At 50.8% G+C, this 25,504-nt stretch overlaps 1 protein-coding gene across 11 annotated transcripts in view; it reads right to left on the bottom strand.

Annotated features, from left to right (window-relative positions):
* Positions 1–25,504, bottom strand: part of LOC119978777 (ras-related protein Rab-44-like) — a 217,278-nt gene that overhangs the window by 90,972 nt on the left and 100,802 nt on the right. For 9 of the 11 annotated variants that reach the window (XM_038820647.1, XM_038820646.1, XM_038820645.1 and 6 more), the window contains 9 exons: positions 23,846–24,030; positions 23,411–23,468; positions 9,984–10,168; positions 4,791–4,848; positions 3,853–4,037; positions 3,134–3,191; positions 2,199–2,383; positions 1,458–1,515; positions 521–705 (listed from right to left, as the gene is read on the bottom strand). In XM_038820647.1, coding sequence (XP_038676575.1) covers positions 521–705; positions 1,458–1,515; positions 2,199–2,383; positions 3,134–3,191; positions 3,853–4,037; positions 4,791–4,848; positions 9,984–10,168; positions 23,411–23,468; positions 23,846–24,030 — 1,157 coding nt within the window. The remainder of the gene's footprint in view (positions 1–520; positions 706–1,457; positions 1,516–2,198; positions 2,384–3,133; positions 3,192–3,852; positions 4,038–4,790; positions 4,849–9,983; positions 10,169–23,410; positions 23,469–23,845; positions 24,031–25,504) is intronic. The other 2 variants (XM_038820648.1, XM_038820641.1) reach the window with 1 other exon arrangement.

The raw sequence follows: 25,504 nt of genomic DNA on the forward strand, positions 1-25,504 counted from the left end.
AGTGTGCGGGAGCTGTGTATTCAGTGTGTATGCACAGTGTGAGGGTTGTGTACACAGCATGTGAGGGTTGTGTGCACAGCGGGTGAGGGTTGAGGACGCAGGCGCGCGAGGGTTGAGGATGCAGGCGTGCGAGGGGTACGGACACTGCGTGTGAGGCGTGTGTACACAGATTTTGAGGGGTGTGATGAACCATCAATCAAACGCGAGACGAGTTGCTGTACAAAAGTTAGGCTTTAATAAGCTAGAAGTTAGCCCTACGGTCGACTACAGTAAATGGACGACCGCCGGGCATTCTGGGTATTTATACCTCGATCTGGAGGTGTGGTTAACTCAGCCTCTCGACCAATCGGAGAGCCGGCACATGACTGGTCTCAACCAATCGGTCGAGAGGCACATGACCGACCAGGGCCAATGGTAAGCCGGTGTTCTGCACCAATGGCAGACAGCTATGCAAATCATACCACCACAGGTTGTATACACAGTCTGTGACGGACAGTGTGTGAGGCACAGTGTCTCTTACCCTTCTTTCTCCTCTCGCTGAGCTGCTTCCTCCTGTTGAGCCACCAGCCGATCCTGGGCCTCTTGAAGCTCCTGTTGGATCTGCTGCAGCCGTGTCTCCTGCTCCTGATTGGTCAGTTTGAGGCTCTCAATCTGAGTGATGGCCTCGTCCTGTTTACTGCGCAGAGAGACAAGCTCCGCCTGTAACTGGGAGGGAGAAACACACAAAAGGAAAATCAATCATCAAAAAACAGCATATCCTCTCATCAAAAGTATTCTATACAACCTCTATTTATTCCCATCTCTCTCCATCTCTAATATCTCCCTCTCTCTAATATCTCTGTCCCAGTCTGTTTTTCTCTCTCACATGTACACATTTTTCCAGAGTTTCTTTGACTTCATCCCTTTACCAGAATCTAATCACTGCCTCACTCTCAAGATGAAGGATTTGACATCTCATTCCCCAAACTCAATTTCACATCAAAAAACCAACTGTCCTCATGGAAACCAATGAGAATTTAGAGAGAAATTGACATCACATTAATCACATCAAACAATTTCATCTCAATCCGTCCCCCCTCGAAAATATCATCCTCAGACAGGAACTGAATACCTGTTGCACTTAGCTCCTGAATACAGGGAATGTTAAACAAAGGTCAAACGTTTTTACAATGTGGATAATTTCTGTCTGCTGTGGACTTCCTTTCAGACAAGCTGCCCTCCTGCTGACTGCGAATCTGTTTTGAAGGTCCTGCCATGATTCCCCCCCCCCCCCCCCCCCCCCCGTCCCAATTCTCACCCAGAGTCAGTGTGACTCCCTCCCTGACAGTCTGTCCCTGCTCCCTGTCTGAACCCAGTGACCCCCTCTGGCTCCGATCCATGTCCCAGATCTCAGTCTCAGACACAGACCGACAATCACTGAATTCCCACTTTCCCATGCTTTTTCCATCTCTCATTACCTGTGGATCAGTTTCATCGGAACGCCGTTCCTCACTGTTGAGTGATCGATCCCGCTCTCTGGAATAAAACCAAATAATCAGACAGGCAGGGAGAGAGTGTCAGAGACAGACCGGGGCTCACTGGACATGTTAACTTTTCCATTTCCTCACCCCCAGCACCTCAATCCCAGAGAAGGTTCCCTGTTCCTGTTGTTCATCAGGAATTTCCTGGGTTTGGGAAGCACTGACATTCACTGTTTCATTGTGAGGCTGGACATAAATGTTCCCACTCTCCCTGTGTACAATATGTTTGGGTCTGAACACAGTTTGTAGATTTTTAGTCAGCTCAGGGGCTGTATTCGCAGTGCACAGGGCGTGTACACAGCCTAGGAGGGTGTGCTCACAGCGTGAGAGATGTGTACACAGTGTGTGGGGCATGTGTACACAGTCTGAGGTGTGTGTCCACAGTGTGCGGGAGCTGTGTATGCACAGCGTGGGAGGGTTGTGTACACAGCGTGAGAGGGTTGTGTACACAGCGTGGAAAGGTTGTGTACACAGCGTGGCAGGGTTGTGTACACAGCGTGGGAGGGTTGTGTACACAGCCTGTGAAGGTTGTGTACACAGCCTGTGAGGGGTGTGTATACTGTCTGTGAGGGGTTGTGTACACAGCATTTAATGGATTTACACAGCATTTAAGGGGTGTGTACACAGCATGTGAGGGTTGTGTATACAGTGTGTACAAAGTGTGAGAGGGCTGATTACCCTTCTTTCTCCTCTCGCTGAGCTGCTTCCTCCTGCTGAGCCACCAGCCGATCCTGGGCCTCTTGAAGCTCCTGTTGGATCTGCTGCAGCCGTGTCTCCTGCTCCTGATTGGTCAGTTTGAGGCTCTCAATCTGAGTGATGGCCTCGTCCTGTTTACTGCGCAGAGAGACAAGCTCCACCTGTAACTGGGAGGGAGAAACACACAAAAGGAAAATCAATCATCAAAAAACAGCAAATCCTCTCATCAAAAGTATTCTATACAACCTCTATTTATTCCCATCTCTCTCCATCTCTAATATCTCCCTCTCTCCAATATCTCTGTCCCAGTCTGTTTTTCTCTCTCACATGTACACATTTTTCCAGAGTTTCTTTGACTTCATCCCTTTACCAGAATCTAATCACTGCCTCACTCTCAAGATGAAGGATTTGACATCTCATTCCCCAAACTCAATTTCACATCAAAAAACCAACTGTCCTCATGGAAACCAATGAGAATTTAGAGAGAAATTGACATCACATTAATCACATCAAACAATTTCATCTCAATACGTCCCCCCTCGAAAGTATCATCCTCAGACAGGAACTGAATACCTGTTGCACTTAGCTCCTGAATACAGGGAATGTTAAACAAAGGTCAAACGTTTTTACAATGTGGATCATTTCTGTCTGCTGTGGACTTCCTTTCAGACAAGCTGCCCTCCTGCTGACTGCGAATCTGTTTTGAAGGTCCTGCCATGATTCCCCCCCCCCCCCCCCCCCCAGTCCCAATTCTCACCCAGAGTCAGTGTGACTCCCTCCCTGACAGTCTGTCCCTGCTCCCTGTCTGAACCCAGTGACCCCCTCTGGCTCCGATCCATGTCCCAGATCTCAGTCTCAGACACAGACCGACAATCACTGAATTCCCACTTTCCCATGCTTTTTCCATCCCTCATTACCTGTGGATCAGTTTCATCGGAACGCCGTTCCTCACTGTTGAGTGATCGATCCCGCTCTCTGGAATAAAACCAAATAATCAGACAGGCAGGGAGAGAGTGTCAGAGACAGACCGGGGCTCACTGGACATGTTAACTTTTCCATTTCCTCACCCCCAGCACCTCAATCCCAGAGCAGGTTCCCTGTTCCTGTTGTTCATCAGGAATTTCCTGGGTTTGGGAAGCACTGACATTCACTGTTTCATTGTGAGGCTGGACATAAATGTTCCCACTCTCACTGTGTACAATATGTTTGGGTCTGAACACAGTTTGTAGATTTTTAGTCAGCTCAGGGGCTGTATTCGCAGTGCACAGGGCATGTACACAGCCTAGGAGGGTGTGCTCACAGCGTGAGAGATGTGTACACAGTGTGTGGGGCATGTGTACACAGTCTGAGGTGTGTGTCCACAGTGTGCGGGAGCTGTGTATGCACAGCGTGGGAGGGTTGTGTACACAGCGTGAGAGGGTTGTGTACACAGCGTGGAAAGGTTGTGTACACAGCGTGGCAGGGTTGTGTACACAGCCTGTGAAGGTTGTGTACACAGCCTGTGAGGGGTGTGTATACTGTCTGTGAGGGGTTGTGTACACAGCATTTAATGGATTTACACAGCATTTAAGGGGTGTGTACACAGCATGTGAGGGTTGTGTATACAGTGTGTACAAAGTGTGAGAGGGCTGATTACCCTTCTTTCTCCTCTCGCTGAGCTGCTTCCTCCTGCTGAGCCACCAGCCGATCCTGGGCCTCTTGAAGCTCCTGTTGGATCTGCTGCAGCCGTGTCTCCTGCTCCTGATTGGTCAGTTTGAGGCTCTCAATCTGAGTGATGGCCTCGTCCTGTTTACTGCGCAGAGAGACAAGCTCCGCCTGTAACTGGGAGGGAGAAACACACAAAAGGAAAATCAATCATCAAAAAACAGCAAATCCTCTCATCAAAAGTATTCTGTACAACCTCTATTTATTCCCATCTCTCTCCATCTCTAATATCTCCCTCTCTCTAATATCTCTGTCCCAGTCTGTTTTTCTCTCTCACATGTACACATTTTTCCAGAGTTTCTTTGACTTCATCCCTTTACCAGAATCTAATCACTGCCTCACTTCCAAGATGAAGGATTTGACATCTCATTCCCCAAACTCAATTTCACATCAAAAAACCAACTGTCCTCATGGAAACCAATGAGAATTTAGAGAGAAATTGACATCACATTAATCACATCAAACAATTTCATCTCAATACGTCCCCCCTCGAAAGTATCATCCTCAGACAGGAACTGAATACCTGTGCACTTAGCTCCTGAATACAGGGAATGTTAAACAAAGGTCAAACGTTTTACAATGTGGATCATTTCTGTCTGCTGTGGACTTCCTTTCAGACAAGCTGCCCTCCTGCTGACTGCGAATCTGTTTTGAAGGTCCTGCCATGATTCCCCCCCCCCCCCCCCCCCCCCCCCAGTCCCAATTCTCACCCAGAGTCAGTGTGACTCCCTCCCTGACAGTCTGTCCCTGCTCCCTGTCTGAACCCAGTGACCCCCTCTGGCTCCGATCCATGTCCCAGATCTCAGTCTCAGACACAGACCGACAATCACTGAATTCCCACTTTCCCATGCTTTTTCCATCCCTCATTACCTGTGGATCAGTTTCATCGGATCGCCGTTCCTCACTGTTGAGTGATCGATCCCGCTCTCTGGAATAAAACCAAATAATCAGACAGGCAGGGAGAGAGTGTCAGAGACAGACCGGGGCTCACTGGACATGTTAACTTTTCCATTTCCTCACCCCCAGCACCTCAATCCCAGAGCAGGTTCCCTGTTCCTGTTGTTCATCAGGAATTTCCTGGGTTTGGGAAGCACTGACATTCACTGTTTCATTGTGAGGCTGGACATAAATGTTCCCACTCTCCCTGTGTACAATATGTTTGGGTCTGAACACAGTTTGTAGATTTTTAGTCAGCTCAGGGGCTGTATTCGCAGTGCACAGGGCGTGTACACAGCCTAGGAGGGTGTGCTCACAGCGTGAGAGATGTGTACACAGTGTGTGGGGCATGTGTACACAGTCTGAGGTGTGTGTCCACAGTGTGCGGGAGCTGTGTATGCACAGCGTGGGAGGGTTGTGTACACAGCGTGGGCGGGTTGTGTACACAGCGTGAGAGGGTTGTGTACACAGCGTGGAAAGGTTGTGTACACAGCGTGGCAGGGTTGTGTACACAGCGTGGGAGGGTTGTGTACACAGCCTGTGAAGGTTGTACACAGCCTGTGAGGGGTGTGTATACTGTCTGTGAGGGGTTGTGTATGTGTTGTTCCTCGTGTCTTAATAAAGCTCGCAGTCTCAAATGTGGAGAAGATGCTTTATTGTGAGTTCGTTCATTCTTCAGAGCTCTACGTACGGCTACCTTCAGTGCTATATCTGCTGCTGTGTCCACAGCTCCCAGCCTTTGCCTGCTGTGTAGAGTGTCCTCACTTCCTGTCCTGATCTATTTATATGGCTCTCCCGTGCTCCCTCTAGTGGTCGCTCAGTTGTGTTGCATCTGGTTAACTTGTGATCACCACATCCCCCTTTTTCTCTTAACATATTTTCTGAACATCGTTAAAGAAAATTGTACATCCTGTCCCAGTGTATTTATAGCTCTCCCGCTCGTGTTTGCTCTGTTGTTTTTGTATCTAGTCAATCTACGATCACCACATCCCCCTCTTTCTCATTACATAGTTTCTGTACATCATTAAGGAAAATTATACAAAACAGTAACTTATGATATGCGTATCTATACAAGTGATGATGCTATTGCCTTAGTTAACAAAGCCAATGTATTTATATGTCCAAACTTAATAAATACATTTATGAGTCCAAACTTGATGAATTTGTTCAGAGCTTTTTTTTTTTTTTTCTTTTTGTTGTTGATGACGTGGTGATATTGATATTGCAAGTCCGCTGTGAATGTTGTTGGTGTTCCTTGTTATCTTAAGTACCCAATGCGTCATCCCGAGGTGTTTGCATGGTCACATCACTGATGTTGACTGGCAGGGACTTTTTTTTGTGCTTGTGGTGTTGATTTATTGTCTCATCCGCCTTGGATGCTGGTGTGCTTGCTTGTTCTGGAGCAGACGTGAGTTTGTGCGATTCGTTGTCATCCCATGACATGTTTGTAGTCTTGTTATCGTTTTGCAGTGTGCTGTGGCATCGTCCATCATGTGCCAAGTAGTGCCATTGTGTACAAGTCGTTGTTTCATTGCTGTTGTTTCTGTCGTTCCTGTTTTTGTTGTTTCCGTTGCCGTACTTGTCGCTGTTTTTGTCGTTTCCGTCTTTGTTGTTGTCGCTATCTTTGCTCCTGACTTTGTTGTGTTTGTTGCCATTCTTGTTGTTTCTGCCTCTGTCGTTGTCGCTATCTTTGTGCCTGACGTTGTTGTTTGTCTTGTTGCACTTCATGTTGCTTTTATTCTTGCTGTTGTCGTTCTCGTTTCTGCTGTGCTTCTTGCTATTGTTGTTTGTCTTGTCGCGCTTCATGTTGCTTTTCTTCTTGCTGTTGTCGTTCTCGTTTCTGCTGTGCTTCTTGCTATTGTTGTTGGTCTTGTCGCGCTTCATGTTGTTTTTGTTCTTGCTGTGTTTCTTTTGACTTTTGTTTTTCTTGTTATACTCTATGAGTGTCCCGAGTGGATAATTTGAGTCATTGAGCATTCCGTCTCGCGAGTGGTGCGAATGATCTGATGTTGCATCGGTGCAGGTGACATCAATCAGTTGTGGAGAATTGGATTCCGCATCTTTGCTTTCTTGGTGCTCGTCTTCTCGCGCGTGGTGCGAATGATCTGATGTTGCATCGGTGCAGGTGACATCAATCAGTTGTGGAGAATTGGATTCCGCATCTTTGCTTTCTTGGTGCTCGTCTTCCGGAGTCAAAGTCTCCTTGATTACATTTGACGCGGTGTCTGTGGACTCTCGGCGCTCCTCTTCTGGAGTCCAAATCTGCATGATTTCAGTTGACGTGGTTTCTCTAGACTCTTGGTGCTCCGCTTCTGGAGTTAAAATCTTCATGATTTCTGTTGATGTTATCTCACTGGACTCCAGGTGCTCCTCTTCTGGAGTCAAAATCTGCATGGTTTCTTTTTGTTTGATGTCTCTGGACTCCAGGTGCTCCTCTTCTGGAGTCAGAATCTGCATGGTTTCTTTCGGCGTTGTCTCTCTGGCTCCAGGTGCTCCTCTTCTGGAGTCAAAATCTGCATGTTTTCTTTCGGCATCGTCTCTCTGGACTGTTGGGTGGCCCGACTCTGTGCTTCTGTACAGACAAGCTGAGAACTGTCAGTCTCACTGTGATCCTGTACGTCGAGTGCGAGCACCTTGTCACTGTTTTCGCTCTGTGCTTCGGTACAGACAAGCTGAGAACTGTCAGTCTCACTGTGATCCTGTACGTCGAGTGCGAGCACCTTGTCACTGTTTTCGCTCTGTGCTTCGGTACAGACAAGCTGAGAACTGTCAGTCTCACTGTGATCCTGTACGTTGAGTGTGATCACCTTGTCACTGTCTTCGCATGCAGTGGGCAGAGGTGCATTGTCTTCTTCTTGTTCCTGTGAGCGTGTTGGACTTTTATAGTCCGCTCTTTCTTCTTGTTCCTGTGAGCGTGTTGGACTTTCATAGTCTGCTCTTTCTTCTTGTTCCTGTGAGCGTGTTGGACTTTCATAGTCTGCTTTTTCTTCTTTTCCTGTGAGCGTGTTGGACTTTCATAGTCCGCTCTTTCTTCTTGTTCCTGTGAGCTTGGTAGACTTTCATAGTCTGCTTGCGGTTGCTCAGGTACAGCGGGTTTACCTTCATGGTCTTGTTCATGCTTGGTGTCCGCCCGGGAGTGTTTGCTTGCATCCCTGTTGGCGTCTTTCATCACTCGCACTGTGGAGCCTGTCATCGCTCGCTCCGTGGAGTCTTCCTGTGCTCTCTGTGTGGCGTCGTCTTCGTCTTGGGTATTGCTGTCATCCAATGTATCGACGAGCTGCCATGGCACCATGGTGTTGGATTCATCCACCATGAGTAGATTCGTGTTGAGCTTTGCAACGGTGTCGCTGATGCTGTGATCAGCATGTCCAAATAACTCCTCCATGTCTGAGTAGTATTCTTTGAAAGCCATTTCATCTTGGTTGGCTTCTTCTACCACGAGTTGGTTCGTGTTGAACTTTGCGACCGTGTCGCCGATGCTGTGATTAGCATATCCGACTGACTCAGCTCTGTCTGAGTAGTATTCTTCGAAAACCAAAGCATTTTGGTTTGATTCATCTACCACGAGTTGGTTCGTGTTGTACTTTGCGACCGTGTCGCTGATGCTGTGATAAGCATATCCGACTGACTCAGTCAGGTCTGAGAGGTAATCGTCGAAAAACAAATCATCTTTTGTTGTTTCGGAATTCTTTTTGTTCGCTTCACTGTGTGTGGTGAAGGCAGCTTTTTCCAAGGTTTTGTGGAAGTTGTTTTTCACTGTTGGTTTAAGTTCAGGCGTTTTTCTGTGTTCTGAGGCAAGAAAATTTGGTTTTACCACTTTAAGTGTCTTGGTTTCAATTTTCGGGCATTTCCCTTTTAAGTGGGCGTGGTCAGGATTCTCAGACGTCATGACGTCACGCGTTGGCATGACTTGCGCATGCGCAAATTGGCTTTCTTTCCTTGTGCAGTTCGGTGTCCATTGCGCATGCGCGGCTTGCGCATGCGCATGACGATCCGCGACGAAGACTTTTTTTGACTGCGCATGCGCGGCTTGCGCATGCGCATAACGATCGGCGCCGCGATCTTTTTTAAACTGCGCATGCACGACTTCCGGTTCCGGCGCATGCGCAGACGCGATTTGTAGTTCTTTGCTTACCCGAGACTGCAAAATGTGCTCCGACGCCATTTTATCGCGGATTTCAGCGTTTGTTCTTTCTAAAAGTTGTAAGTTACCTTTTCTTTCCGATCTGGACTGGATTTCAGCGTTTTGGCTTTGTGAAAAATTCATGTTATTTCTTCTTTTTGATCTGTACTGTGCATTCGCGATTTCCTGATCTTTTTGTGATTTTTTAAGTTTTGCATCACTCAGTCTCTGTGCAGTTTGGACTGTGAGCATGCCTTGCTGTTCAAATTTCTCACAGTACTCTTCAAATTTGTTTAGTAACGTTTGTAAGCTGTTCCTGTCTTCACCTTTTGAGTATTTAAATCCATTATACACTTTCCTATTGACAGGCCCTTCGATGAGAATTGCTATTTTAATTTTGTCTGAGGCTTCTGCTACATCATTAGCTATGAGATAAAAATCGAACATTTGTTTAAACCTTTTCCAGACATTTCTTACATTACCAGTCGTGTCCAGCTGAGGTGGGTATCCATGCCACATCCTCGAATTAACGATGTCTTCCCCAGTCAAATGTCCAGTAGGAGATTTCCATGCCATTTTGAGCTTTCTGTGTCTGCAGCTGAGTTGTCCTGTCGTAAGCGTCTGAAGCCACTCCTGGGTACCATGTGTTGTTCCTCGTGTCTTAATAAAGCTCGCAGTCTCAAATGTGGAGAAGATGCTTTATTGTGAGTTCGTTCATTCTTCAGAGCTCTACGTACGGCTACCTTCAGTGCTATATCTGCTGCTGTGTCCACAGCTCCCAGCCTTTGCCTGCTGTGTAGAGTGTCCTCACTTCCTGTCCTGATCTATTTATATGGCTCTTCCGTGCTCCCTCTAGTGGTCACTCAGTTGTGTTGCATCTGGTTAACTTGTGATCACCACAGTGTACACAGCATTTAATGGATTTACACAGCATTTAAGGGGTGTGTACACAGCATATCAGGGTTGTGTATACAGTGTGTACAAAGTGTGAGAGGGCTGATTACCCTTCTTTCTCCTCTCGCTGAGCTGCTTCCTCCTGCTGAGCCACCAGCCGATCCTGGGCCTCCTGAAGCTCCTGTTGGATCTGCTGCAACCGTGTCTCCTGCTCCTGATTGGTCAGTTTGAGGCTCTCAATCTCAGTGATGGCCTCGTCCTGTTTACTGCGCAGAGAGACAAGCTCCGCCTGTAACTGGGAGGGAGGAACACACAAAGGTAAAATATTCAATGAGCAAATAACAGTAAATCTCATCAAAAGTATTCCTTTTTAATTTTAGAGTACACAGGGCGAAATTCTCCGCCCCCCACGACGGGTGGGAGAATAGCGGGAGGGCCTTCCCGACATTTTTGCCGTCCTCCCGCTATTCTCCCACCCCCCCGCCGAAGTCCCGACCCGAATCGCTGCCGCCGTTTTTTTACGGCCGGCAGCGATTCTCAGCTGTTAGATGGGCCGAAGTCCCAGCCCTTTCCGCCGTTTTTACGAACGGCAAACACACCTGGTCTTGCCGTTCGTAAAAACGGCGTCACAAACTCGCTATTAATAACCATGGCACCGACGGCCGTGCCAAGGGTGCCATGGGCCCGCGATCGGTGGGCACCGATCGCGGGCAGCGGGCCCGATGCCCGCGCACTACTTGTCCTTCCGCCGCCCCGCAGTATCCATTCGCGGGGCGGCTGAGGGGCAACCCGGCCCGCGCATGCGCGGGTTTCGCGCAAAAACGCGATGACGTCACCCGCGCATGCGCGGGTTGGAGTCTTCCAAACTGCGCATGCGCGGCTGACGTCATATGACGCGTCAGCCGGCGCTAACTCCGGCAAGCGGGCTTAACGATTTTCATTAAGCCCGTCTTGCCGGAGCCTACGGCGTCGGGCTGCTAGCCCCGACCGGGGACCAGAATCGGTCCCCGGTCGGGAAGGGGCGCGCTGCCGTAAAACCCGCCCGGGTTTTACGGCAGCTTTACGATTTCTCCCGTTTTGGGAGAATCTCGCCCACAATTTTTTTTTTCCAATTTAGCTTGGCCAATCCACCTAGCCTGCACATCTTTGGGTCGTGGGGGGTGAAATCCACGCAGACATGGCGAGAATGTGCAAACTACCCATGGATAGTGACCCAGGGCTGGGATTCGAACCCGGGTCCTCAGCGCCGCAGTCCCTGTCATTAAATGTATTCGAAACAACCTCTATTTATTCCCATTTCTCTCTGTCTCTAATATCTCTCTCCCAGTCTGTTTTTCTCTCTCACGTGTACACACTTTTCCAGACTTTCTTTGACTCCATCCCTTTAGCAGAATCTAATCACTGCCTCACTCTCAAGAAGAAGGATTTGACATCTCGGGCGAATTTCTCCGATGCCCCGCAGGGTCGGAGAATCGCAAGGGGCCGGCGAAAATCTCGCCCCCGCCGTGGCCGGAATTCTCCGGCACCCGGGAATTGGCGGGGGTGGGAATTGCTCCGCGCTGATCGGCGAGCCCTCTACGGCGATTCTCCGGCCCGCGATGGGCCGAAGTCCCGCCGCTGAGAGGCCAATCCCACCACCGTGGTTTCAACCACCTCTGGTGGCGGCGGGATTGGCGGCGCGAGCGGGCCCCCAGAGTTCTGGGGGGGCGCGGGCCAATCGGAACCCAGGGGGGTGCCCCCACGTTGGCCAGGCCCGCGATCAGGGCCCACCTATCGGCGGGCGGGCCAGTGCCATGGGGCAACTCTTTTTCTTCCACCGCTGCGAAGGCCTCCACAATGGCGGAGGCGGAAGAGAACCCCCCTACTGCGCATGCGCTGGTGGTAACGTCATTGGCAGCTGACACACCGGCACCTACGCGAACCGGCGAAGGCCTTTCAGCCAGCCCCGATGCCGGGCAGCAGCCGTCAAAGACCGTTGGTGTCGGTTTTGCCGCCAGTCTGCGTGACACCAACCACTCCGGCGCGGTCCTAGCCCCCAAAGGTGCAGAGCATTCCGCACCTTTGGGGAGGCCCGACGCCGGAGTGGTTGGCGCCATCCGCTATGCCGGGACCCCCCCCAAGCCAGGTAGGGAGAATACCGGCCCTCATTCCCCAAACTCAATTTCACACCTAAATCCCAACTGTCCTCATAGAAACCAGTGAGAATTTAGAGAGAAATTGACTTCACATTAATCACATCAAACAATTTCATCTCAATTCTTCCCCTCTCGAAATTGTCGTCCTCAGACAGGAACTGAATACCTGTTGCAATTAGCTCCTGAATACAGGTAACTGTTATACCGTCAATTCACTATGAGACCGTGAGAACGAGTGAACATTAGGCTTTATTATCCATGAACTCGCCTGCCAGAGTTGGCTGTTGATGCACTATCAATTACAACGAGACGAGAGTAGAGTGTAAAAGAGGCTTTATTAAGCAGAGATGTGTAGCCTCCTGCAGCTGCTGCCGAAATGGCTGCAGCTCGGTGAGCACACACATTTATACTCCGCCTACTGGGCGGAGCCAGCAGGCATGGATCCATCCCCATACCTGTAGTACAGGTGCCTTACCGTAATACACCTTATATACAATACAACAGTGGTGACTACCACATTCACCCTCAGCGGGGGTGGTGCAAGGCTATTTACATGCAGGTGTTTAACATTTTGGGGAAAGTTCACAAATTCAGCCGATCAGGTGCCTTGATCCTCTGTTGTGGGCGCCGCAGTCCCTGTGGCGATGCAGGCATTGGCTTGGTCGCCGGTGACTCTGGGAGCGTGTCGACCTCATCTTCATCCCTGGGTGGAACCAAGGGGGGGGGATTTTCCTGGAGCAGGGGTTCTGGTGAGGTGCGCTGGGGGGAGGAAGGGTGGCGCCGGGGCAGACGGGGGTGGGGGGGAACTAGCTGGTGCCAGGTTCCTGAGGGAGACTGTGTCTTGGCAGCTGTCGGGGTACGTCACGTGGGCGTACTGTGGGTTTGCATGGAGTAGCTGTACCCTCTCGACCAATTGGTCCGCCTTGTGGAGCCTAACGGGCTTGCAGAGGAGAACAGGTCCTAGAGCTGCCAGCCACATTGGGAGCGAAACCCAGGAGGTCGACCTCCTGGGGAAGGCAAGGAGACATAAGAACATAAGAACTAGGAGCAGGAGTAGGCCATCTGGCCCCTCGAGCCTGCTCCGCCATTCAATGAGATCATGGCTGATCTTTTGTGGACTCAGCTCCACTTTCCGGCCTGAACACCATAACACTTAATCCCTTTATTCTTCAAAAAACTATCTATCTTTACCTTAAAAACATTTAATGAAGGAGCCTCAACTGCTTCACTGGGCAAGGAATTCCATAGATTCACAACCCTTTGGGTGAAGAAGTTCCTCCTAAACTCAGTCCTGAATCTACTTCCCCTTATTTTGAGGCTATGTCCCCTAGTTCTGCTTTCACCCGCCAGTGGAAACAACCTCCCCACATCTATCCTATCTATTCCCTTCATAATTTTAAATGTTTCTATAAGATCCCCCCTCATCCTTCCAAATTCCAATGAGTACAGTCCCAGTCTACTCAACCTCTCCTCATAATCCAACCACTTCAGCTCTGGAATTAACCTAGTGAATCTCCTCTGCACACCCTCCAGTGCCAGTATGTCCTTTCTCAAGTAAGGAGACCAAAACTGAACACAATACTCCAGGTGTGGCCTCACTAACACCTTATACAATTGCAATATAACCTCCCTAGTCTTAAACTCCATCCCTCTAGCAATGAAGGACACAATTCCATTTGCCTTCTAAATCACCTGTTGCACCTGTAAACCAACTTTCTGTGACTCATGCACTAGCACACCCAGGTCTCTCTGCACAGCGGCATGCTTTAATATTTTATTGTTTAAATAATGTTGCTGTTATTCCTACCAAAATGGATAACCTAACATTGTATTCCATCTGCCAGGCCCTAGCCCATTCACTTAACCTATCCAAATCCCTCTGCAGACTTCCAGTATCCTCTGCACTTTTCGCTTTACCACTCATCTTAGTGTCATCTGCAAACTTGGACACATTGCCCTTGGTCCCCAACTCCAAATCATCTATGTAAATTGTGAACAATTGTGGGCCCAACACGGATCCCTGAGGGACACCACTAGCTACTGATTGCCAACCAGAGAAACACCCATTAATCCCCACTCTTTGCTTTCTATTAATTAACCAATCCTCTATCCATGCTACTACTTTACTCTTAATGCCATGCATCTTTATCTGATGCAGCAACCTTTTGTTTGGCACCTTGTCAAAGGCTTTCTGGAAATCCAGATATACCACATCCATTGGCTCCCCATTATCTACTGCACTGGTAATGTCCTCAAAAAATTCCACTAAATTAGTTAGGCACGACCTGCCCTTTATGAACCCATGCTGCATCTGCCCAATGGGACAATTTCTATCCAGATGCCTCGCTATTTCTTCCTTGATGATAGATTCCAGCATTTTCCCTACTACCGAAGTTAAGCTCACTGGCCTATAATTTCCTGCTCTCTGCCTACCTCCTTTTTTAAACAGTGGTTTCCAATTCACAGGGACAACCCCAGAGTCTAGTGAATTTTGGTAAATCATCATTAGTGCATCTGCAATTTCCATAGCCATCTCTTTTAGCACTCTGGGATGCATTCCATCAGGGCCAGGAGAATTGTCTACCTTTAGCCCCATTAGCTTGCCCATCACTACCTCCTTAGTGATAACAATCCTCTCAAGGTCCTCACCTGTCATTGCCTCATTTCTATCAGTCGCTGGCATGTTATTTGTGTCTTCCATTGTGAAGACCGACCCAAAAATCCTGTTCAGTTCTTCAGCCATTTCCTCATCTCCCATTATTAAAACTCCCTTCTCATCCTCTAAAGGACCAATATTTACCTTAGCCACTCTTTTTTGTTTTATATATTTGTAAAACCTTTTATTGTCTGTTTTTATATTCTGAGCAAGTTTACTCTCATACTCTATCTTACTCTTCTTTATAGCTTTTTTAGTAGCTTTCTGTTGCCCCCTAAAGATTTCCCAGTCCTCTAGTCTCCCACCAATCTTTGCCACTTTATATGCTTTTACCTTCAATTTGACACTCTCCCTTATTTCCTTAGATATCCACGGTCGATTTTCCCTCTTTCTACCATCCTTCCTTTTTGTTGGTATAAACCTGAGCACTGTGAAAAATCGCTTGGAAGGTTCTCCACTGTTCCTCAACTGTTCCACCATAAAGTCTTTGATCCCAGTCTACCTTAGCTAGTTCTTCTCTCATCCCATTGTAATCTCCTTTGTTTAAACACAAAACACTAATATTTGATTTTACTTTCTCACCCTCCATCTGTATTTTAAATTCCACCATATTATGATCGCTCCTTCTGAGAGGATCCCTAACTATGAGATCATGAATCAATCCTGTCTCATTACACAGGACAAGATCTAGGACCGCTTGTTCCCTCGTAGGTTCCATTACATACTGTTCTAGGAAACTATCGCGGATACATTCTATAAACTCCTTTTCAAGGTTGCCTTGACCGACCTGGTTAAACCAATCGACATGTAGATTAAAATCCCCCATGATAACTGCTGTACCATTTCTACATGCATCAGTTATTTCTTTGTTTATTGCCTGCCCACCACCATAACGTTACTATTTGGTGGCCGATAGACTACTCCTATCAGTGTCTTTTTCACCTTACTATTCCTGATTTCCACCCAAATGGATACCACCTTATCCTCCAGAGCAACGATGTCATCCCTTACTATTGCCCGGATGTCATCCTTAAATAACAGAGCAACACCACCTCCCTTACCATCCACTCTGTCCTTCCGAATAGTTTGATACCCTCGGATATTTAACTCCCAGTCGTGACCATCCTTTAACCATGTTTCAGTAATGGCCACTAAATCATAGTCATTCACGATGATTTGTGCCATGCGTTAGTCGCAGCGCAAAGTAGCGATCGGATGGAGTGAAGGGCGTCAGGGAGGACCTCCTGCCAGCGGGAGACCGGGAGATTTTTGGTCCGTAGGGCCAGATGGACGGCCTTCCAGACCGTCCCATTCTCCCGCTCCACCTGCCCATTTCCCCGGGGGTTGTAGCTGGTCATCCTGCTCGAGGCAATGCCCTTGCTGAGCAGGTACTGACGCAGCTCATCACTCAAAGGAGGATCCCCAGTCGCTGTGGATGTAGGCGGGGAAACCGAACAGGGCAAAGATGGTGTTGAGTGCTTTGATGACTGTGGTAGACGTCATATCGGGGCATGGGATAGCGAAAGGGAATCTGGAGTATTCGTCAACCACGTTAAGGAAGTACGTGTTTCAGTCGGTGGAGGGGAGGGGCACTTTGAAATCCATGCTGAGGCGTTCAAAGGGGCGGAAGGCCTTCACTAGATGCGTGCGGTCTGGCCAGTAGAAGTGCGGTTTGCACTCCGCGCAGACCTGGCAGTCTCTGGTGATAGCCCTGACCTCCTCAATGGAGGAGGTCAGATTGCGGGCCTTTATGAAGTGAAAGAACCGGGTGATCCCTGGGTGACAGAGAGCGTTGTGTCGGGTCCGGAGTCAGTCCACTTGTGCGCTGGCACAAGTGCCTCGGGATAAGGCGTTGGGGGGCTCATTGAGCTTACCGGGGCTATACAAAATCTCGTAATTGTAGGTGGAGAGCTCGATCCTCCACTTCAAGATTTTACCATTTTTGATCTTGCCCCGCTGTGTGTTATTGGACATGGTCAGTGAGGAGAGTGAATCTCCTGCTGGCCAGGTGATGCCTCCAATGCCGCACAGCTTCTACGATGGCTTGGGCCTCCTTTTCGACGGAGGAGTGCCGAATTTCGGAGGCATGAAGGGTGCGTGAAAAGAATGCAATGGGCCTGCCTGGTTGAGGGTGGTGGCCAGAGCGACGTCTGATGAATCGTTCTCAACTTGGAAGGGGAGCGTCTCATCGACCGCATGCATCGCGGCCTTGGCGATGTCCGCCTTGATACGGTTGAAGGCCTGGTGACGCCGAAGGGAACACTAAGGAAGTGATAAAGGCGGCCGTCCGCTTCAAACGCAGCGTACGGGCGGTCCACCTTGCGGATGGGGAGCTGGTGGTAGGTAGATTTCAGGCCCACTGTCGAGAAGACCCGGTACTGTGCAATCTGATTGACCATATCAGATATGCGAGGGAGTGGGTACGCGTCGAGCTGCATGCACCAATTGATGGTCTGACTGTAGTCAACGACCATCCTGTTTTTCTCCCCAGTTTTCAGAACTACCACTTGGGCTCTCCAAGGGCTGTTGCTGGCCTCGATGATGCCTTCCCGCAGAAGCCGCTGGACCTCCGACCTGATGAAGGTCCTGTCCTGGGCGCTGTACCGTCTGCTCCTGATGGCGACGGGTTTTCAATCTGGAATGAGGTTTGAAAACAGAGAAGGCGGGTCGACATTAAGGGTCGTGAATCCACATACAGTAAGGGGTGGTAGGGGCCCGCCGAATTTCAGAGTGAGACTTTGGAGGTTGCACTTGAAGTCCAGGCCGAGTAGCAAGGCAGCGCAGAGGTTGGGGAGGACGTAGAGCCGGAAGTCGCTGAACTCTACGCCCTGGATAGTGAGGGTGGCGGTGCTGTACCCCTGGATCTCCATGGAGTGGGATCTGGAGGCCAGGGATTCGTTGTGTGATGGGGTGTACCGCAAGGGAGTAGCGCCTTACCATATCGGGGTGGATGAAGCTCTCTGTGCTCCCGGAGTCAAGAAGGCATGATGTCTTGTGCCCATCGACCTTTACCGTCGTCGACGCAGTTGCAAGGTTATGCGGCCGGGACTGGTCGATCGTGATGGAGGCGAGCTGTAGCTGGAGTTGGAAGGCCCCTGGCTGGTCGGCGGGGGTGGCAGGCGATGAGCGGCCCGATGAGGTGCCCGACGAGCAGTGGTCCTGAGGTGGAGAAGATGGCGGCGTCCACGAGTCGCACGTGGTGGGCGGCATTAAAGATGGCGGCACCCACGGGCCGCACGAGGCATGATGGGGGGGAAGATGATGGCGCCCACGGGCCGCACGTGGATTGCGGGGGCGGAAATGGTGGCGCCCACGGGTCGCACGTGGGGGATGCAGGAACAATGGGCCTGGTTACAGCGGCGATCGAGCGAGCCTGGCACGCAGCAGCGAAATGTCCTCTCGTCCCGTAGGCCTTGCAGAGTGCGCTCCATGCCGGGCAGCGTTGCTGGGGGTGCTTTGTCTGACCACAGAAGTAGCACTTGGGTCCCCCGGGGTTGGCTGGCTGCCGCACGGCACAAGCTTGGGGTTGGCTGGGGGCGGTCACTGGTGGGGTCCACGATGGGGCGTTCGCTGGTGGGTTCCACGATGTCCAGGAGGGGGCGCCGTGCGGTCGGTGGCGTACGCTTGTACATTACGGGAGGCGACCGTTAGTGAGATCGCGAGTTTCTTGGTCGCTGCGAGGTCAAGGTCGAAAGAAGTAGCCCCTTTTAAGAGGCGCTGGCAGATGTACACCGACCCTATGCCCGTAACGAAAGCGTCCCTGATTAGGAGTTCGGAATGTTCAACGGCCGAAACACAATCGCAGTCCCTCACCAGGGTGTGCACGGCACGCCAGAAAGCTTCCACAGACTCACTGGGGAGTTGAGGCCACGTGGACAGGAGGTGCCTGGCGTAGAGTCTGTTGGTTTGCTGGGTGTAGTTCACTTTCAGTAGCGCCATGGCCTCAGCGTAGGTGGGCGCGTCCCAGATGAGGGGAAAGATATCGGAGCTCAGCCGTGTGTCCAGGATCTGGAGTTTTTGTGCCTCTGTGGGTGGTTCTGTTGCAGATCCGGTGTAGACTTGAAAGCAAGCTAGCCAGTGGGCGAAGGCTGACTTGGCGTTGTCTGCTTGAGGGTGCAGCTGCAGGCAATCAGGCTTGATACAGAGGTCCATCGTTGTAAAATCTCTGCTTAATAAATTGATGCACTATCAATTACAACGAAACGAGAGTCGAGTGTAATCGAGACTTTATTAAGCAGAGATGTGCAGCCTCCTGCAGCTGCTGCTAAAATGGCTGCAGCTCGGTTAGCACACACATTTATACTCCACCTACTGGGCGGAGCCAGCAGGCAGGGATCTACCCCCGTTCTTGTTGTACAGGAGCCTTACCATATTACATCTCGTATGCGATATATACAACAGTGATGCCTACCACAGCTGTACAAATGAACAGGTAGCCGGTCTATATATGGCCCCAGTGAGGGCGGAGCCAGAGCGGAGCCACCGGGGTTCCAGTACAGTACCTGGAAGTAGCCCGTATCATCACTTCCAGGTTATGGGTCACATCATTATAGACAGCTCATGCATTAGGTGAATACATTCACCACATTCACCCCCTGTTAAAAAACTCAAGTCCAGCGGGGGTCATTAGATATTCAGTCTGTCTGGAGGCCGGATCGTTCTTTTAGACCTCCTCAGCTCTGGCGATGCAGCGAACACGGTTGTTGCACATGGTGACTCCGGGGGCGTTGTGTCTGGAGCTTGAGCCTCAGTTCGGCGTGTCGGAGATGGTTGGGGGGTGGGGGTATGCAGGGGGGTGGTGGGTGGCGGTAGGCAGCGGGGAGGGGGGTGCGTTGGCAGGGGAGCCAACTGGTGCCAGGTCTCGTAGGGAGACGGTAACTTCCGTCTTTCCTGGTGCGTGATGTAGGCATACTGGGGGTTGGCGTGCAGCAGCTGCACCCTCTCGACCAGGGGTCGGTCTTATGGCTCCTCATATGCCTCCGGAGAAGGACAGGTCCCGGAGTTGTCAGCCAAGTTGGAAGCGAGACCACAGAGATGGACTTCCTGGGGAAGACAAACAAACGGTCATGGGGGGTCTTGTTTGTGGCTGTGCGGAGGAGTGATCTAATGGAGTGGAAGGCGTTGGGGAGGACCTCCTGCCAGCAGGGAGGGGGGGGGGGGGGGGGGGGGGGGGGGGGTCAGAGGGCCAGAAGGACGGCCTACCATACCGTCACGTTTCCCCTTTCCACCTGCCCGTTTCCCTGCGGGTTATAGCTCGTAGTCCTGCTCGAGGCGATGCCTTTGCTGAGCAGGTACTGACGTAGCTCATTGCTCATGAACGACGTGCCCCGGTCGCTGTGGACATAGGCGGGGAAACTGAACAGTGTGAAGATGCTGTGCAGTGCCTTTATCACAGTGGGTGAGGTCATGTCGGGGCAGGGGACAGCGAAGGGGAAGCGGGAGTACTCATCAACGACGGTTAGAAAGTATATATTACGGTTGGTGGAGGGGAGGGGCCCTTTGAAGTCAATACTAAGGCGCTCAAAGGGCCGGGAGGCCTTTACCAGGCGGGCATTGTTTGGCCGGTAGAAGTGCGGTTTGCACTCCGCACAGACCTGGCAGTCCCTGGTCATGGCCTTGACCTCCTCGGTGGAGAAGGGCAGAGATTGCGGGCCTTAATAAAGTGGGTAAGCAGGGTGACCCCCGGGTGACAGAGGTCATCGTGGATAGCCCGAAGTTGGTCATCTTGCGCGCTGGCGCATGTGCCGTGGGACAGGGCATCTGGGGGCTCATTGAGCCTCCCGGGACGATACTTAATATCGTAATTGTAGGTGGAGAGTTCGATCCTCCACCTCAAGATTTTGTCATTTTTTATTTTGCCCCGTTGTGCGTTGTCGAACATGAAGGCCAGCGACCGCTGGTCGGTGACGACGGTGAACCTCCTACCGGCTAGGTAGTGCCTCCAGTGCCACACAGCTTCCACTATGGCTTGTGCTTCCTTCTTGACCGAGGAATGTCGGATTTCGGAAGCATGGAGGGTTCTAGAGAAGAAGGCTACTGGCCTGCCCGCCTGGTTGAGTGTGGCGTCCAATGCGACGTCTGATGCATCGCTCTCTACCTGAAAGGGGACGGACTCGTTCACCACGTGCATAGCGGCCTTGGTGATGTCGGCCCTGATGCGGCTGAAGGCCGAGCGGGCCTCAGCCGTCAGGGGAAAAGTGGTTGTTTGAATAAGTGGGTGGGCTTTATCCTCATAGTTGGGGACCCACTGGACGTAGTTGGAGAAGAGCTCCAGACATTTTTTGAGGGCCTTGAGACTGTGGGGAGGGGGCAGTTCCGTGAGGGGGCATACAGTCGGAGACGGGCCCTAGGACTCCGTTCTCCACGACATAGCCGAGGATGGCCAGTCGGGTTGTGCGGTAAATGCTCTTCTCTTTGTTATATGTGAGGTTGAGGGATTGGGCGGCCTGGAGGAACCTCTGGAGGTTGGCGTCATGGTCCTGCTGATCATGGCCGCAGATGGTCACATTGTCCAAGTATGGGTATGTAGCCCACAACCCGTACTGGTCCACCATTCAGTCCATTGTTCTCTGAAAGACTGAGACCCCGTTAGTGATGCCGAAGGGGACCCTGAGGAAGTGGAAGAGCCGGCCAGCTGCTTCAAAGGCAGTGTAGTGGCGCTCTTCCGGGCGGATTGGGAGCTGGTGGTAGGCTGACTTCATTGAGTACACACGGTACTGTGCGATCTGGTTGACCATCTCCGCTATGCGGGGGAGGGGGTACGCATCCAGTTGCGTGAACCGGTTAATGGTCTGGCTGTAGTCCACAACCATCCGATTCTTTTCCCCGATCCGGACGACCACCACTTGTGCTCTCCAGGGGCTGTTGCTGGCCTCGATGATCCCTTCACTCAATAGTTGCTGGACCTCTGACTTGATAAAAGCCACGTCTTGGGAAGTGTACCGCCTGCTCCAGGTGGCGATGGGCTTACAGTCGGGAGTGAGGTACGCAAAGAGCGAAGGGGGTGGGGGGGAGACCTTGAGGGTTGCAAGGCTACATACCATGAGGGGGGGCAAGGGTCCGCCGACCTGAAGGGTCAGGCTGCGGTGACTGCTTTGGAAGTCTAATCCCAGCAGTAGGGGGGCGCAGAGGTGGGGGAGGACGTACAACTTAAAACGAGTGGACTCTGCGCCCTGCATCGCGATATTAGCGATTCAGTACCCCGGATCTGAACCGAATGGGACCCGGAGATTGTTTGGGAGGCTGGGTAGGTGTGGAGGGAGCAGCGCCTTATCGTGTCAGGGTGGACGAAGCTCTCTGTGCTCCTGGAGTTGAAAAGACAGGGGGTCTCATGCCCGTTGACCCGGACGACTATCATTGAGTTTTTTAGGTGCTTCGGTTGCGACTGGTCGAGGGTGACTGCGCCCAGCTGCGGGTAGCCGGCATAGTCAGCGGTATCGGTTGCACGTGTCAGTCGGTGCCGGAGCCGACGGCCAAGATGGCGGCCCCCACGAGTCGCACGAGGCTGATGACGCGTCTGAAGGGGGCGTTCCGGGCAGGCACGCAACCACATTGCGGGGTCTGCGGGCCTGCGAGTCCATGGGTCGGGCCTGGTGAGTTTTTGATTTCTGGGTTTTAGGTCGGCCCAGACAGACTCTGGCGAAGTGTCCCTTTTTCCCCACAGTCGCTCCACGTTGGGCTGGACAACGCTGCGGGGGGGGGGGGGTGTTGACCATGGCCGCTGAAGTAGCACTGCGGTTCCCCGGGCTGGACTGGCAGCCACTCGGCAAAGGCCCGCGACGTAGTTGGGTCCGATGGGGGCTGCAACAATGGTGTCCACGAGGCATTTGCCGGGTCCGCGGGGAACGTACTGAGGCTCTGGAAGGCCGCCTCTAACGAGGTAACTAGTTTTACCGTGTCCTGCAGGTCAGGGGTCCCGTTTTCCAGCAAGCGCTGCCTGATGTAGTTCGATCGGACCCCAGCCATATAGGTGTCCCAGATCTGTAGGTTCATGTGTTCCTCGGCGGTCACATCCAATAGCTGCAGTTCCTCGCGAGTAGGCTCAGGTTTTCCAGGTACCCGTCTAGCGATTCCCCAGCGCGTTGGCGGGGAGTAGTGAGAAGATGTCGGGCGAACACCTAATTTACGGGCTTCACGAAATTCGCCTTGAGGGATGCGACCGCCGCCTCGTACGTGGCAGCTTTCTCGATCATCACGGAGATTTGATGGCTCAGACAAATGTGGAGGAGTCGCAGCCTGAGGGTTTCAATGGGAGGCGTTGTGGAGGAGTCAAGATAGGCCTCGAAGCAGCGAAGCCAATGTTCGAAGATCTCCTTGGCCTCTGACGCGCGCGCGTCGAGTTCGAGCTTATCTGGCTTCAGAGCGGCTTCCATGGTGCTGTCGATGGATAATAAATTGTCAATTGCGACACAGTCTCCAAATCGGAGAATCCAGACCCCTTTCAGACAAGCTGCCCTCCTGTTAACAGTAAATCTATTTTGAAGGTTCTGCCATTATTTCCCCTCCTCCCCCCGTCCCAATTGTCACCCACAGTCAGTGTGACTCCCTCCCTTACAGTCTGTCCCTGCTCCCTGTCTGAACCCAGTGATGGTACATGAACCCTCACTGCTCCCCCTCTGGCTACGATCCATGTCCCAGATCTCAGCTTCAGGCACAGACGGACAGTGATTAAATCCCCCCCCCCCCCCCCCCCCCCCCCCCCCCCCCCCGCCCCCCGGCCGCATTTCCCTGCTGTGTCCCTCCTTACCTGTGGATCAGCTTCATCGGAACGCCGTCCCTCACTGCCGGGAGATGGATCCCACTCTCTGGAATAAAATCAAATAATCAGACAGGCAGGCAGAGAGTGTCAGAGACAGACCGGGGCTCACTGGACAGATACATTTTTACATTTCCTCACTCCCCAGCACCTCAATCCCAGAGCAGGTTCCCTGTTCCTGTTGTTCATCAGGAATTTCCTGGGATTGGGAAGCACTGACATTCATTGTCTCATTGTGAAGCTGGATATTAATGTTCCCACTCTCCCTGTGACAATGTGTTTGGTTCTGTACGCTGCGTGTCGATTTGTACTCAGTACAGGGGGTGTATCCACAGTGCACAGGGTGTGTACACAGCGTGAGAGTGTGTACAAAGTGTGTGAGGACTGTGTACACAGCGTGTGATGGATGTGTACAGTGTCTCTTACCCTTCTTTCTCCTCTCGCTGAGCTGCTTCCTCCTGCTGAGCCACCAGCCGATCCTGGGCTTCCTGAAGCTCCTGTTGGATCTGCTGCAGCCATGTCTCCTGCTCCTGATTGGTCAGTTTGAGGCTCTCAATCTCAGTGATGGCCTCGTCCTGTTTACTGCGCAGAGAGACAAGCTCTGCCTGTAACTGGGAGGGAGAAACACACAAAGGGAAAATATTCAATCATCAAAAAACAATAAATCCTCTCATCAAAAGTATTCTAATCTCCCAATCTGTTTTTCTCTCTCACATGTACACACTTTTCCAGAGTTTCTTTCCCTCCATCAGAATCTATTCACTGCCTCAATCTCAAGATGAAGGATTTGACATCTCATTCCCCAAACTCAATTTCACATCAAAAACCCAACTGTCCTCATGGAAACCAATGAGAATTTAGAGAGAAATTGACTTCACATTAATCACATCAAACAATTTCATCTCAATATTTCCCCTCTTGAAAATGTTGTCCTCAGACAGGAACTAATGTTACAATTAGCTCCTGAATACAGGGAACGTTAAACAAGGATCGAAACCTTTTGCAATGTGGGGCAGCACGGTGGCCCAGTGGTCAGCATTGCAGCCTCATGGCACCGAGGTCCCAAGTTCGATCCTGGCTCTGGGTCACTGTCTGTGTGGAGTTTGCACATTCTCTCCGTGTTTGCGTGTGTTTTGCCCCCACAACCCAAGAATGTGCAGGATCGGTGGATTGGCCACGCTAAATTGGCCCTTAATTGGAAAAAATGAATGGGGTACTCTAAATTTTCTTTTTTTTTAAAAAGATTTTGCAATGTGGACAATTACTGCTGTTGACATTTTTTCATGATGTGGAGATTCCGACGTTGGACTGGGGTGATCTGAGTAAGAAGTCTTACAACACCAGGTTAAAGTTCAACAGCTTTGTTTCAAATCACTAGCTTTCGGAGCACTGCTCCTTCTTCGGGTGAATGAAACATCAGTTTTATTTCTATATCTTTTTGTTGTAATTCCGCCAATTTTCCTGAACCAAAAATATCCGCCTCATCCTCCACCTGTTCTTGTTCGTTTTCAACCATCTGATCATAAATCGTTTCTAATAATTGCACTTCAACGTCATCTTCACTCTTTGATTTCTTCTCTTGTCTTAACCTGTGACTTTGTGACCTTGTTACTACACAATCCGTAAAAATCGCAGGATATTCGTCCGTCAACACTTCAGTTGTCTGATTTTCCACTGGCGTATCAACTACAGTAGGCATCACTCCCACCTGCGGTCCAGCTATATCATTACCCAAGATAAACTGTATTCCTGGACAAGATAGTTTATCTATTACTCCTACTACCACTTCACCACTCTTCACTGGACTTTCCAACCTTACCTTATATAATGGAACACTACTCCTCTCACCCTGAATTCCACATATTACCACCTTTTCTGGCAACATTCTTTCCAAACAACATAACTCCTCATCTCTTACCATTAAGGATTGACAAGCTCCCGTATCTCTTAAAATTGTGACTTCTTTACCTGCTCCTCCTGATACACGAGTAAACTTTACCCACACAAGTAAATTCTTTAAAATATCTGGCACCTCTTGATCAGGCCGTACAATCGTTTGCACCTCCTTTGCTTCACTTGGGCTTT

Source organism: Scyliorhinus canicula, chromosome 15 (assembly GCF_902713615.1).
Source record: "Scyliorhinus canicula chromosome 15, sScyCan1.1, whole genome shotgun sequence".
In the NCBI taxonomy this organism is placed as follows: domain Eukaryota; kingdom Metazoa; phylum Chordata; class Chondrichthyes; order Carcharhiniformes; family Scyliorhinidae; genus Scyliorhinus; species Scyliorhinus canicula.